The sequence below is a fragment of the Micromys minutus genome (assembly GCF_963924665.1).
Source record: "Micromys minutus genome assembly, chromosome: 13".
Taxonomy (NCBI): domain Eukaryota; kingdom Metazoa; phylum Chordata; class Mammalia; order Rodentia; family Muridae; genus Micromys; species Micromys minutus.
This window is the reverse complement of record NC_137982.1, coordinates 7770576-7785669: the sequence shown is the minus strand read 5'-3', so window position 1 is coordinate 7785669 and position 15094 is coordinate 7770576. Positions and strand designations below refer to the sequence as shown.

General features: G+C 54.3%; 1 protein-coding gene across 1 annotated transcript in view; it reads left to right on the top strand.

Moving 5' to 3' along the window:
- Positions 1 to 14734, top strand: part of FIBCD1 (fibrinogen C domain containing 1) — a gene marked incomplete at both ends in the record, with an annotated part of 28829 nt that extends 14095 nt beyond the window's left edge. The window contains 3 exons of the mRNA XM_080927563.1: positions 9544 to 9640; positions 13843 to 14022; positions 14475 to 14734. Coding sequence (XP_080783689.1) covers positions 9544 to 9640; positions 13843 to 14022; positions 14475 to 14734 — 537 coding nt within the window. The remainder of the gene's footprint in view (positions 1 to 9543; positions 9641 to 13842; positions 14023 to 14474) is intronic.
- Positions 14735 to 15094: the final 360 nt, after the last annotated feature.

Genomic DNA, 15094 nt, shown 5'->3' with positions numbered 1-15094 from the left:
GCAGGCAGCATGAGTCGAGTCGGCTTTGAAAGGGGTCGGTGTCCCCAGCAGAGGGGGATGGAGATATGGGGAGGCGGGGGGGGGGGGAAGCAGGCAGAAAAGAAGCAGAGCAAAGCCTGCAATTAGGAACCAGTCTGAGTGCAACCAAGGATCCCCAGAGACCCCGAAGATGGACATATCTCTAAACTTGTCTTCAGGCTCTAGGGGAGAGCTTTTAAACATCCTGGATCCGTGTCTGGGGTTAAAAGCTCTTTTGTTTTTCTAACTGCAAAGAGGCTGAGTTATGGTCTTTGCCTCTGGGATCCCTAGGCAGGCAGACCAGCCAGGAGAACCCCACCAGGCCCAGAAATCAGAATTAAGGGTTAAGAGGGCTTGGTGCCTGACTGAGGCTCCGCCATGGCTGCACATCTGTCTTCCACTCGGGCTGACTTGGATCCAATCTTCTGAGGAGTCAGTCAGGGTCTGGGCCTGGTAATTTCTTTGGCCTTGGCTTCAGGGATGATTAGCCAGGATGGGTGAGGAACAGTGCCCAGCTTAGACCTGACACCCCCTACTCCTGAGTGGGGGCTCTTACAGGAGAGGCCAGAGTGCTCTGCAAAGTGCTTTCGAGGTTGGGAAACGTTCATATCCATTTGACTTCTGTCTGAAGCAATCTTCCCCTAGACGCCTGCGGGCACTTGTCAGGATCACCCCCTCCACACACAGACTCTCCTGGATGTTCAGTTGTTGTTTGGGAAGGTGCTGGCCTCTCTCGGCCCATCCATCCTCATTAGGTTCCCCGTCAAATCTGCCCAGCTCCGGGTACCAACGCTGCGTGGTCCTCCCCAGCGGACTGGATACTGTGTTGGGCCTCAAACCCCTGAGTGGGCTTCTCCGTCACAGCATGACTTCTAGAGACTGGAGTGGGCAGGATTGGGCTCTGCCTGAGAGGCTCTTTGAAGTCTGAATACCACTTCCTGACTGGCACTGCCCGGTGCCCCTTCTATTCTTAGAGGTTGGCCTCTGCTACCCAGCCAGCCTGGCCAGGGAAAATCCAGGCCTTCTGAGGCAAGTCAATGCAATTAATTGTTACTGAACAATTAGTCGAGCCTCAGCCACAGGGAGCCATCTGGGACTGAGGCAGAGTAGCTGAGAGGGCAGAAGGTCAAGGGAGCTGGCTCGTGGGCCCTGGTCTTCGTCTGAGACCTGGTGATGGTGGACAGAGAGGGGCTCAGTGTGGGGAGCGGCAAGGCTTGCTCTGGACCAAGGCTGCTTCGTGTTGCTGACACATCTGGAACAAGAGTGTCTGAGTCAGGGGACAGTGGATGGTGGGATGTGTGGGTGATGGGCCAATGGAGTTGGGCGCCTCCTGAGGCATGAGCGAATTCTCTGCATCACAGGGTTTCCATAGGGAGGGGTGGTCCTGACAGACAAGGAGGGGTGTGACGATCGCAGAATGAAACTCTGAAGGGTAAATTCCATGGGCCCGGAGTCCTTGCTTCTGGAAGTGGGGGTGCCATATGCGATTGATAACACTTGGGTCTCTTTGCTACTGGACAGACCTCAGGACAGATGGATAGATGCTTCAAGGTGGCCTTCAGGTTCACTTGGTCCCTGAGGGTGACTAAGCCAAAGCCTTTGCTGTCCCACACTCACCAAAGACTCACACAAGTGAGGCCAGAAAAAGACCTCACAAGAGGGGCAGGGCACAGGAAGGGATGTCAGGACATGGCTGAACTTTGAACTTTGAACTTGTCCCTTCTCCAGAAAATGAGAAAAGGCAGCCACAGATGATCCTGTGACCCAGACCTTCCTCACTGGGTAGAGAGAGACCAACCCAGCCATGTCCTCTGCGAGGCCTCTCTGATCACCCAGACCTACTTCCTACTCTCCCTCCCTGCACCTCTCGAAGGTTACCACCTGCCTCTATATCTCCAAGTCCTGTCCTCAGCATGGTGGGGACTGTGTTCTCTCAAGATCACCTGGGCTTGGGACAGCACGGGGACAACTCCTGCACTGTTCTCATCCTCTAACTCTGCTCCAATGAATGACCCTCCCCTCTGGGGCCTCGGAGGAGAGAGCAGGTCAGGCAGGGGAGGAGATTCTTTGTTGCCAAACAAAGCCTTACCTTTGTGTAATCATGGGTGGGTCCCACATCTCTTGCAGTAGAGACTCAGGACAGACAGACAGACAGACACACACACACACACACACACACAAACTCATACATAGTACACACGTCACACACATTATACACACACATATGCATATTTACACACATACTCTCACATGCAGACACACAAGCCACCCCATGTTACCCACTCACACCTTCTGCCAGGCACCAGGCGTTCTCCCACTGAGCGAGCCGGGTCATGGGTTCAGATGTGCTTCTAATTGGCTCCATATAAGAGGAAGCCTCCCTTCCCCCACGTCCTCTTGTCTCCTCCTTAGGCTGCGGGGCAGGAGGAAAGCCGTGCCCTCTCTGTAGAACTTCAAAGGAGCCTGGCAGGCAGTCGGTGCAGAGAGAGATGAAAAGCTCCAGGGGACCCTAGGCTGGGGAGGCCAGGCTGCAAGACTGGGGAGACTATGGCCGGCCCCCTCCCCTCAGGAGGGCCAGTGACCTGCTGTAGTGTCCCCACACTTCTGCCCAGAGCCCACCTACCTTCACAGTGACTGAAGAGACTGGTGCCTCCTCCTTCTTGTTCTCCTGATTTGCTGGAGGAAGCTGCCTCCACCTGGTGCAGGTCAATTTTCACAACTCTGGTGTCTATTGGGGAGCGCACAGTGTCCATGGGACGCCACCCATGAAACACTAGGCACAGCACATGATAATGGCAGCTCGGAGCACTGTTTTGCCAGAGTCGGCAGGCACTGGCTGCCAAGCCTGGGAAATGTGGCAGGGTGCCAAGCCCGGGGGTACCATTTCCAGTCACAAACAAGGAGTGGGCTGTTTTCTTCTGGAACCAGCAGCTGTCTTTATTTTTGCTGGGGGGGGGGAGGTGCTGTCAACCTACTGTGTGTCATCAGCAGGTTTGTGGGCAGTTGTCAGACCTATTATGAGCCATTAGCTGATTTGGGGGCAACTGTGAGACCTACGGTGAGCCATCAATTGGTTTAGGGGACAGATTTTGGGCCTACTGTGTGTCACCAGTTTATGCTGACTTTGGTTCATTTTCAGGAATAAGAAAAAGAGCTCAGAGAGGGAGACGTGGCTTAGGAAGGCTTCAGGACTTGTTGCAAGTCAGGTAGCCATGGGAAGTGGGCAGAGCCTTCCATAGGGGCAGAGTACTTTGAGGATACCTTCAGAAGTTGAGCTCCCCTGGCTCCTCTCTCCTCTACTCCCAGAATTACCTGCTGGGTAGGCCCTTGCCTGTCCCCAGGTCAGCAAGCCCCTCAGACTAGGACAATCTGAAGTGTCCTCTCCTGAGGACATTCTAAGGTATAGGGACCACTACTGCCCCAAGTCATGGCCTGTGGAAGAACATCCCTCCTTCACCCCCTGGCTTTCAGTGTCTCAGTGATACCCGAAGCAGCCTCTTTGAGTATCCCAGTTTCCACAGAGGGGCTTCCCAGCTGCTCAGAGCAAACCTTGCACCATGACTGAACGCTGTGTGCCAGCGTGTCATGTGTGTGTATTGGCTTGGTTTTGAGACAGGGTCTCTTGTAGCCCAGGCTAGCCTCAGAGTTGCTGTGTAGCTGAGGATGATTTGAACTTCTGGTCTTTCTTTCTCCAGCTCCCATGCTTTGAGATCTCTGGAGTGTTTTCACCGCAGCCGGTGCTGAGGATTGAACCCAGGGTTTTGTGCTTGCTAGGCAAGGCACTCTGTCAGCTGATGTCATACATTCCCAGCTTGAACTCTGATTCCTCACATAAACTTTAGGGCCCGGGACTGTCACAATCTCCATTTAACAGATGAGGAAACCGAGGCATGACTGTTGGACACATCTGTGCCGTGTCTGCAGGCCTATGTGCACGAGTGTCTTAGGACTGCCAGCTCTCTGATGCTGTGCCCGTCCATGGATGCCCAGCACACGATGGGCTCTGGGGCAGCCATGATTCCATGGTAGAAGCCAAGTGACACTATTAGCGGAGTCTCTAGTACCCTGGCCCCTGGATGCCACCCCAGGGTGCTCCCCTGGGGTTGGGAGAGTGCAGGCTGAATTTCTCATTTACCAGGCCACAGGATGTCTCTATAGGCAGTGTACCTACCCTACCATCGCTAGTCTCTGACCATCCGTAACTCCAAAGGTCACGCAAAGTCCCAGTCTCGGTCTCAACAATGGCCAGATGGGACCCCACCCCCGCACAACCGCAGCATGAGGCCTGTTCTGTCCTCTGATCCCACTGGCCACTTAGGATACCAGCTCCAAGCTCAGTACTACTGCAGGCATGGAGTGGGCCGGGCTGGGTTATTCTGCAATGGACACTCCACTGGTCCCAGGCTTGTGGAGAAAGAGGCTGAGGAGGGTGTTGAAGTTACCTTCTGGCTCTGCTGACACACTCACAGGACAATCATCTACACCAAGTGCAATCTTGATTGTTCTTTGAAACCACCCAGCACCGTCTGCAGGACCATGTGAACCACACGCTTCCTTGGCAGAGCCCCATGGATGGTACTTCCAAGCTGTGCCCATGGCAGCAGGAGGCCGGGTTTTAAGAATCAGAACCAAGAAAACACACTCTGTCTGTCTTCCCACTCATGGCTCAGGCCCAGGAGGCCTCGGTGTCGGTGAGTGTTTCTCTGTTGCCTTCCAGCCGGAAGCCAAGCGAAGCTCAGGAGCTGGGCCAACAGCCACTGCAGGCCCAGGGTTGATCAATAACTTCTTTGCTCTGGCCTTGGCATCCTCAGCCTTTGCCTACCTGGGAAGCCTGGGGCTGAAGGAGGGGATGTAGCCACTCCAGGCCTGTGGCTGGCAGCCCCCTGTCCAGCTGAACCTTGCTCTCTAATTAAAGTCCAAAATCCTGTCGTCGTTACTAAAATCCAGCTGATTTTCAGAACTCCAAAGCCACAGCTGCAGTTTGCCTTGGGCCTCGGAGTTGAAACACACCCATGTGCCCAGCACCCTGGTCTTGTCCATCTGGCTAGCTAACCCTAACCTCTCAGAATTTGTGAGGCCACACGTTGTGCCGTGGTGGGTACCAGCGAGTGTGCAGGGACACTCCGTCATTCGATATTCGACCTGTGTCTAGCATGGCCCACGGCAGACACCAGGAACCTGATGGCAACGGTTCTTAAACTGTGGGCCTGGATCCATTGGCAGGTGGCGAAATCAATTTCCTGGGTTGCGATCAACGTTGCTTTTTTAAATGGAATAGAGTAGAACAGAAGACACAGTAGGAAGCGGCGCAGCCTGCGCTTATTTCCTGCCGCCGCCGTTTCCGATGCAAACTGTGTGTCTCTGTGTGGATGTGGGACGTGTACTTCTCTGAACCCTGGTCCAAAGATCTCAAAGTCCCATCTCCAGTGCCATAGCAGGGTGTATAGTGTCCCCTCAAGGGGTGGGTCATAGTGTGTCCTAGTCCAACTGCAGTGCCCATTTTGGCAAATGCTGGGGTTTCTTTGTATACGTGTGTGTGTGTGTGTGTGTGTGTGTGTGTGTGTGTGTGTGTGTGTGTGTAAGCACATGTCCATGGTCTCTGCCTCCCCACTGTGTGTCCTTATACTTGGCTTAGCTTTGTGTATTCCTGTGTGATACAGGCGTGGGTGTGGGTGTGTGCCATGCTTGCAGTGCTGACACCAGAGGAGGACATCGGATGTCTTCCTCTATTGCTTTCCACATTATTTCCTCAAGACAGGATCGCTCACTGAACCGGAAGCTCGTCATTTCTCCGAGCTGGTTGGGATCCACCTGTCTGTCCTCTAAGGCAGAGACTAAAAAATGCAGATAGCCACATCCAGTTTTCTACGGGAGTCTAAGCGTCTTGACGCAGGCCCTGTGCTTGCACGGCAAGCAATTTTGAACTGATCTGTCTCCCAAGGCCAACGTTATGATTTCTTCGGGGCCAAATCTAACAGTCTACCATGAATGTTGGCCGTTCAATGTCACTTTGCTGGGTAGAAAAGAAGCAAGGATCCCTGGGGGCAGGATTTTGTGTCTGCCACAGGTGACCATTCAGGTAGAGTCCACAGTGCAGTGGGGACAGTCTGGTGGTTGAGAGCAGCTGAGTCAGCTGTGGAGTAGAGGCTGAGTGTGTGCTGTCCCAGCTCTATCTGCCACAACACACTCGGAACACAGAAGCAGCACAGAGCCCATCTGTGCCGGAGGAGGGATGAGGTGCACGGCGGGTGCCTTGGAGGAAAGCGATGGCTTGGCACCATCTGTCTGGTGCTCTGCCCTCCTGGCTTGGATGTGTTTTACTGTGCCTTTTAGGGTTAGGAAAAGGCTGGACCAGGCCAAGCTTCAGGAACTATAGCTTGGGACATCTGAAGAGCAGAGGGCCCGGCCCACTGCTCTGAGCTCTTTGGGGATGGGGTTGCAGACCTGGGAGGCTCCATCCAGAAAGTTTGTTTGTTTTTTAAAGAATTATTTATTTAATTTATGTCTGTGAGTACACTGTAGCTGTCTTCAGACACACCAGAAGAGGGCGTTGGATCCCATCACAGATGGTTGTGAGCCACCGTGTGGTTGCTGGGAATTGAACTCAGGACCTCTGGAAGGGCAGTCAGTGCTCTTAACTGCTGAGCTATCTGTTCAGCCCCCATCCAGAAACCTTAGTGTCCCTTCTGTCCCTTGGTCTTTCAAGAGGGGCACAGCTGGACTGTGTGCATTCAGTTTCACTACCTGCAGCCTGAGCTGAGTCCGGCTGCCTGTGGGAGGTGCTGCTCCGCTGACCATTCTTCTCTACAGCAGGCTTCCCAGTCTGCTCTCCACAGGCTTCATTCGCACAGGAGACTGGAAGCCTGAAACCCCCTTTTCACTAGGCACTAGATGGGTCTCTTTGTGGAGATCCTGGGATGCAAAGCTTGCTGTCAGAGTTGAGAAGGACAGAGCTGAGATATATAGCAGGCCAGTGGGGTGTGCGGGTTCTGTCTCCCCCTAGGAAGCTGCATGTGTGTGTGTGTGTGTGTGTGTGTGTGTGGTGGAGAGTCCCCTGCACATAAGCCCTTCTGTGTTTTCCTGGCCCAAGATCCCTGAGGGCAGCCTGGACCTTGTGCCTTCAACTTAGTTATCCCAGAGAGACTGGAAGGGACCGTATCCCCAAAAGAGGCTGGTGGCTGGAGAAGCCTGGGGAGGAGGTGTGTAGAGCTGGAATTTGGAAGAGAAAATGGGGTGAGAAAGAGAGGGAAGCAAAGGATCCTGACAGCCTGTGGTCTAGCCTGTGGTCTTTCACAGATGACAAAACAGGTCTGGAGAGGTGAAATGATCTGTGCAGCAGTAGGGTCTGTAGTCCAGGCTCTTAGCACCCCCATTTGACAGGGCTGGGTTCCCCCAGGGTGGGGGGCCCTAGGGCCTCCAGCTGGAGCTTGACCTGCAAGGGGGGGCATCCAGACTGCTGGTCCTGCAGATCTCCTCCTTTTCCAGCAGAAGCAGGCTCAGCCTGTCTGCCGCCTTCGCCTTGCCTTCGGGAGGGCCTAAGCTTCTGGCAGGATTAAGCCTTTCAAAGGGCGCGTGCTCAGGGTCCCAATGTGCAGCAGTCAATACGGCTCTCCACACCGCTCAGATCTCCCCAAGCCTTATCGAACTTCCTTCCACCCAGCGGGTCCCTCCTGAGGACTTGATATTTCAGGGCAGGACTAGGTCTGGGGAAAGCAGGGGGAAAAAGTGTCATCTTCCCCCCTAGCGTGTGACGTCAGAGCTGCCCAACTGTCTGTGACTGACGTGTCCCTGGGGACCCGGTGGATCTCGAGAGCAGACGCCGATGCTCCGGCTGGGCACCCGGGCGGTTCCGAGCTGCCGGAACCGGGCTGCTTAGTAATGAAAGTGGCAGCCGGAGCTCTGACATCAGACAGACACAGATGGAGGCAGGTGGGCGCTGCCTCTGCAAATGAGCAGGAAAAGGCTTGTTAAACAGAAAGGCGGCGTGGGCCAGGCGGCCCCAGAACGGGACTGTCAGCGATCGCGTAAATACTCGTCAGCTCGGCCGGGACCAGCACCGTTCTTATTTCAAGGCAATTTAACCAAGGGGACTTCAGACTCCCAAATCGAGAATGTTATTAAAAAGAACAGAGGCGGCTCTGGCGGCTCAGCGGCTCGTTGGTACCCGAGTCACACCCGAAGCCTGCTCAGGGCTCATGGGCCTCCCTCGAGAAGTGGCTAGGATTCAGGGTTCCCAGGCCACACCCCCTGGATCCTGCCAGGAGTGCGTGATTTGTGGAGAGGAGCTGCTGTGTGGGAGGTGGGGATCTGGAGGTAAAGGTTGAGGTGAGGAATTGCTTAAGAACTTGAGAATGGACTGCGTATTGTGGTGTATGCCTATAATTCTAGCATTTGGGAGGCTGAGACAGGAGGATTGCTAGGAATAGTGAGTTCCAGATAGACATGGGAGATCCTGTCTCAGAAACAGACAAGTCCAATAAAACATCAGTCATATGCTCCTCTCCTTTCTCTCTCCCACCCTCCCTCTCTCCTCCCACCCTCCCTCTCCCCCTCCCTTCACTCTCTCCCCCACCCTCCTTTTCTTCCCCCACTCTCCCTCTCCCCCTCTATCCTTCCTCTCTCCCTCCACCATCTCTCTCTCCCCCACCTCCCTCTCCCCCCACCCTACCTCTCCCCTCACCTTCCCTCTCTCCCCCACCCTCTCTCTCCTCCTCTATCCTTTTTCTCTCCCCCCACTCTCCCTCTCCCCCTCTACCCTTCCTCTCTCCCCCCACCATCTATCTCTGCCCACCTCCCTCTCTCCCCCACCCTTCCTCTCTCTCCACCCTCCTTCTCTCCCCCTCCCTTTCTCTCTCCCCCCACCCTCCTCTCCCCCCTCCCTTCCTCTCTCCCCCCACCCTCCTTCTCTCCCCCCTCCCTTCCTCTTTCCCCCCACCCTCCATCTCCCTCCCCACCTCCCCTCTCTCCCCCTCCTTTCCTGACTCTCCCTGTTTCTAGCTTTGTCTCTTTCATTTGAGACAGCGTTTCATGAAGCTCATGCCCTTGGATTTTCAGTGTAGCCATAGATGACTTTGATCTGCTCTTCCTGCCTCTGTCTCCTGGTGCCACACCACCATGCCTGGCTCAGGCTGACAAAACCCAGAGAGCTCATGAACAGCTTGCAAGCACCGTGTCAGCAGGGCCACAGCTTCCTGGTGAGAGCCAGGAAAGGCTCAGCCTGGTACCCACAGCAGAAGTGGGCCTGGGAGCTGATGTTTCCTCCTCTGGTGACTCCTCCTTGTGGGGACACTTCAGGGGTCTTTGGTGGGTTAGTCAGACCTGCCTCTGGTCACCACAAACCTCTGAGACTCTGGTCTGCTCCAGGTCCCAGAACCAGGAGCTCTTGAGAGACGTGGACAGCCTGGCCCCCACCCCAGCCCACCCCGTGCCCCATGCTTGCAGGGGACCTGGGAGGAAGGGTGGGAGTCAAGGGTCTGGGGTCCTCATCTCGTGGGCTCCAATGCTGTACCCGCTTTGCCCTTACAGGTGTTTCAGCGCCGGGAGGATGGCTCTGTGAACTTCTTCCGAGGCTGGGAAGCTTACCGGGAGGGCTTCGGCAAGCTCACAGGGGAGCACTGGCTGGGTAAGCTTCCGCACCCTGGGGATTCCATACATGCCCGGTCCCTGCCTGTCCTTAACAGATCCCACTTGAGTCTCGAGGCCATTCACTAGCATGTGGGAGTAACTCAGGAGGTTCAAGTGATTGAGAGCTTGGGAGTAGAACCAACCATATGCATGGGTCTCGTGGTCATGCAGTGTGCAATGTGTCAGGGAAAGCTGGGTGAGGTGGCCCCAGCACCCAGAGGGCAGGAGGACCCCAGTTCCATGCCAGCCAGCTTACATGGTTTAAGGCCAGACTGAGTCCTGTCCTTCAAGACCAGCAAGAAAAATAAAACCAAAAAGCTACACATGATGATGGTTCATGCTTGCAACCCCAGCACCAGAGAGAGGCAGGAGGATTGCTACAAGTCTGAGTCCAGCCTGGTGTGCTTAGGATTTCCAGACCAGACAGTGCTACGTATTAACACCCTGTTGTCTCAAAACAAAACAAAACCCAATAGCAACAATAATAATAATAAACCAAACTCAGCAAGCAGAGGCACTTGCCCCGCCCCCCGACATAACTGTTCTTCAGTTCTAAGGACTCTGTAGGGAGGGGTTGTCTCAGTAACTCTAGGTGGGAAGCAGGAGGCATTTTCCTGTTTGGGGACTGTCTAGGATCCCTCTACAGTCCTGGGTCACTGTAGCTATGGTGGGTATGAGGACCCCATCTCAGGCATCAGGAAGACTGATTATCCTGCCCTCGGACCAGCAACGGCCATGCTAGAGATGCTCAGTGTGAGCCCCTCCCCCTCTGTGAGAAGCCAGTTCATGTGCCTCCTGAGGGGTAGAATTCTGGGGGTGGGTGCCAGGTGGTGTTCTGGTGAGAAAAGACTTTCATTGAACCTGTGGGCGGGTGGAAGGCAGGCCCCATGACAAGTTGGAGGGAGATACCCATAAGGCACCAGGATGCTGACGTATGGTGTCAGTTAGGTCCATGTTCCTTGGCCAGAGGCTAGGAGGGCAGGGTCCTCCCTATCCTGGTGCCCAGATGGGGATATTCCATAGGGAGAGGCCTCACAACATTTGGACCATGGTCAGAGTTTGCTGTGAGCTCATTGCGTGTGGGGGGTGGGGTGGGGGACACCATTTAAATGTCACACACCAGTCCCTGGTGCCTCACACCAGCCAGGAGAGCAGTCCCGTACCCATCACCCCCCTTCTACAGATAACAAAACTGAAGTTCAAGACGGGAGGCCACAAGTCCCACCGTATGTGCTGGGTGTGGGAAGGAGCGTGGTGGGCTTCGATGATATTTTAAGAGGGATTGCAAACAGGGATGGGTGGGAAATTCCTCCTTACCCACCTGAGGTGGTTATGTGAAGGAAGAAATGGTGGTGGCTGGTTAGAGGCTGTCTCCACTTCCCACCCATAAGCTTAAAGCAGGGTTGGCGCCTCGCTGCTAGCTGGCATCTTAATTGAAATCTATCAGCAGCTGTAGAAGGTGGGGAGGAAGCATTTAAGCAGGGCCTTGATTAGCTCTGCAGACGTGAAGCCCTGACAAGAATGTCAACCGGGAGGCCCTCAGCATCCCTGTGGCATCACCTCTGCTTTTCTACCCCTCTGTCACCTTCTCATTGAGGGCTTCCTCTGTTTCTATTGATTTACAGATACTCTTTATATATTATGGCTACAGGTAGCCATCACACATCTGCTTTCATTAATTTACCTCTCATTTTCCCCCACTATTGCTTGTTTCCTGAAGTTTTAATTTTTGTATGTGTATGTGGAATGATACGAATGCAGGTAGGCATGTATGTTTGTGTGTGTGGCCAGAGGTTGACCTCAGATATCTATTATTCCTCAGGCATTATTTACCATGCTTTTAAATTTCATTTGTTCTTTTGTGTGTGTGTGGGGGGGTTAGAATTATTTATTTGTTTATTTATTTTATTTATGAGTACACTGTAGCTGTCTTCAGACACAGCAGAAGAGGGCGTCAGATCTTATTACAGATGGTTGTGAGCCACCATGTGGTTGCTGGGATTTGAACTCAGGACCTCTGGAAGAGCAGTCAATGCTCTTACCCACTGAGCCATCTCTCCAGCCCCCTTATGCTTTATTTGTGTTGTGTCTTAGATTCGGGTCTTTGAGCCTTGGAATTCCCTGGGGTGATTGTGTGTAGTGTGGGGTCCTGTGTCACTCTGAGCTCCCAATCCATTGTCTGGGGAGTCAGAGACGTGGCTGGCAGAGATCCTGGGTCCATGAGATCTGGACCTTCCTAGAGTAAAGATGGAAGGAAGCTGAGGAACAGGAACTAAGTCAAGTCTCAGAGGTCCACCCCTTGGTCAGGCAGCTTGTCCTGCCCCCCAGGGCAAGGCACTAGGAAGGTGCACCCAGAGTCCAGGACTGTTAACCCCAACTGTAGCATGCTGGCTGTAGGTCTTTGGATCGGACGAAAAAGGCCATCTCCCAGCATCCCCTGGGGCTGTCTCCATCATACAGTATTCCTGGGAAATGCAATCTGTCCCAGCTAAGGCCTGAAGAAGAATAGGGGTCTGGGCCTTTCTGTCTGGGTTCAAATCCCAGCTCTGCTGCTTGCCAGCTGTGTGATCTGGCCAGGTGACTGCACTTCTCCGAGCCTTCCTTCTCCTACCCACACAATGGGGCATCATTGTGCCCACCTCCCAGTGTCTTTGCCCAGTAGCAGCTAGTTCTGGGCAGCATGTGGTGGCTTGGTCACACAGGCTGTGCGGATGCTCTGTAATTAATCATGTTCTGATGTCGCCTGATTGATCACTATGCAGGGGGTGCTTAGACTGTACCTGGCTTCCAGGTGAGTTGTTGTCATTGTCACCTGCTGCCTGAGCATTTGTCTGTCAGCCCAGCACAGGTGTGCAAGCAACGTCCAGAGAGGGGACCATAGCTTGCCTTGAGGACACCAGCCCTGGGAGAGCAGGGTAGGCAGGGAGTGGACCCCACAGCCTCCAGGTCTCCAGGCTGAACAGAGTGAGCAGCTCTGAGCAGGGGTGAAGCATGGACAGGGATCCTGGGGTGATCTGCTGATTGCCCCGGAGAGAACACTGGGGCTGAGCAGGGAGGGCCCATGAAGCTCTGGTGCCACGGAAACCCAAATGCTAGCCCATGGGGAGGGACTGATGGAACACTATAGCGTGGGAACCTGTGAGGCGTTTAATTAAATGCCCTCTTCATCAAGGGTTGGTCTTGATGGCAGGGAAGTGCCCCGTTTGTGTGAGACCCTGAGATGGCCCAAGGGCCAGAGAGCAGGAGGGTGGGAGAGAAGAAGGGGGTAGGTGGCAGGGGTGTGCTGAACCAGGCCTGGGGATAGCAGGAGATGCAGGCACTGCCTTGGCACTGTGAACTAAGTATTTATCGAGCACTTGCCATGCCTAGTCCTGCTGTGCCCACCGGGGTCACAACAAACACTGGCTGTAGAGTTGTGCTTGGGGAACTAAGCTGACTGGGGAATTCACAAGGAACTGGGGAGAACCAGAACGACGAACGTTAAGAAGAAGGAGGTGTCTGGGTCAGCACGGGAGGGAGACCAGCCACCTTCCCAAGGCTGAAGAGAAAGGCAACGGGCCGATAAAAGACAGGCAGAGAAAAAAGCACACACGAAAGCTCAGACTCCTGTGCCGCCACCCATCTGAACTGCAGAGTCAGACCATCTCTCTATCGGCTGTCACCTCAAAATGCATTTGGGGGACTACGGAGATGGCTCAGTCGATAAAGGCAACCTCAGTGTGGCTCCTTATTCCATGTTTAAAAAAAAAAACAACAACAACAAAAACCCAAAACTAAGTTCAGTGTCATGTACCTACATCATGTATCCTGGTGCTGAGGGCGTAGAGATGGGGGTACTCGGTCCTTGGGGCTCACTAGCCAGGCAGCCTAGCTGAATCAGTGAGCCCCAGGTTCAGTGAGAGACCCTGCCTCAAAAAAAAAAAAAAAAAAAAGTTGGAGAGGGACGGAAGAAGATTCCCAAGATTGGTGGGTACATGGGATGCCAACACTAAGTTTGGAAAGAACAGCCCGATGGAAAACAAACGTGACAACTGAGCCTCGAGCTTCCTGCCCAAATCCTGCCTGCAGGGAGAAATGGGCCAGAGAGCAGAGCACACACTTAGCAGTTGTCCCAGTTCCTGTTTGGGTGGGTGGAGGGTATCCTTCCCCATCCCTTGACATCATCCATCTCTTCCCCCACCCCCCACCCCCCGTCCTCAGGGCTCAAGCGAATACACGCCCTGACCACACAAGCGGCCTATGAGCTTCACGTGGATTTAGAAGACTTCGACAACGGCACCGCCTATGCCCACTATGGGAGCTTTGGTGTGGGCTTATTCTCTGTGGACCCTGAGGAGGATGGGTACCCACTCACCGTGGCTGACTACTCCGGCACTGCAGGTGAGCCTCCAGTGCAGCCGGGCACTGACCTGTCGGGTCAAACCCCTCTGCCCTCTGGGGTCAGGGTCTAGGTCAGAAGTCCTCACTCCTGCAATCCTGTGGAGCCTGGGTGATTTACCCATTTCACAGAGGAAAATGCTGAGCCCAGAGCTGGAGCCAGGAGATCCATTAAGTTGTATTAGTCCAGGGGCTATTAAGTTGTAGATGAGACCTCTGGGCTTATCTCAGACAAAGGAATGGGAGGAAGTTGGAGGAAGCCTGGACACAGAAACAGACCGAATGCCTGCGTATGGCATGGAATTAGAAAGTGAGCTGCCTGGACAGGTGTGATGGATGGGTGTATATTCACACACCCACACTCACGTGGTCGGTGGACAGTGTTCGGGGGCCTGTGCATGCTTCTGCCCGGGAGTCTGCGCAGGTGCCCACCCCTGTGTGCCCATGTTCTGCAGGTGACTCCCTCCTGAAACACAGTGGCATGAGATTTACCACCAAGGACCGGGACAGTGACCACTCAGAGAACAACTGTGCTGCCTTCTACCGAGGTGCCTGGTGGTACCGCAACTGCCACACATCCAACCTCAATGGCCAATACCTGCGTGGCGCACATGCCTCCTACGCCGACGGCGTCGAGTGGTCCTCTTGGACGGGATGGCAGTATTCACTCAAGTTCTCGGAGATGAAGATCCGGCCAGTCCGTGAGGACCGCTAGACTGGCACGCTGCCCAGCGCTAGTGTCCTCTAGTTATGTCTAATCCCCACACATCTCATCCCATGCCCACTGCTACAAGAACATTCTCTGCCCACCTGTGCATGGCTGGCCTGCTCTTTAGTAAGGATGGCCCAGGGCCAGCCCTGAAACTCAGCTCCCTGAGTCAGTGACTCCCCTTCCTAACCAGGTCCCTACTTATCAGGTGACATGATCTTTTGTTTTTAACAGTGGAGCAGGCACCTGGAAACCCCAAATCCTACCTGCCTGGGCTTTGGTCCCTGTGCTTTGTCTGCCAAATCCTGGTAGGGCTGCATCCCCACTTTTCTTGGCTTTGCAAAAACATCCCAGAGTTTTGTTTTG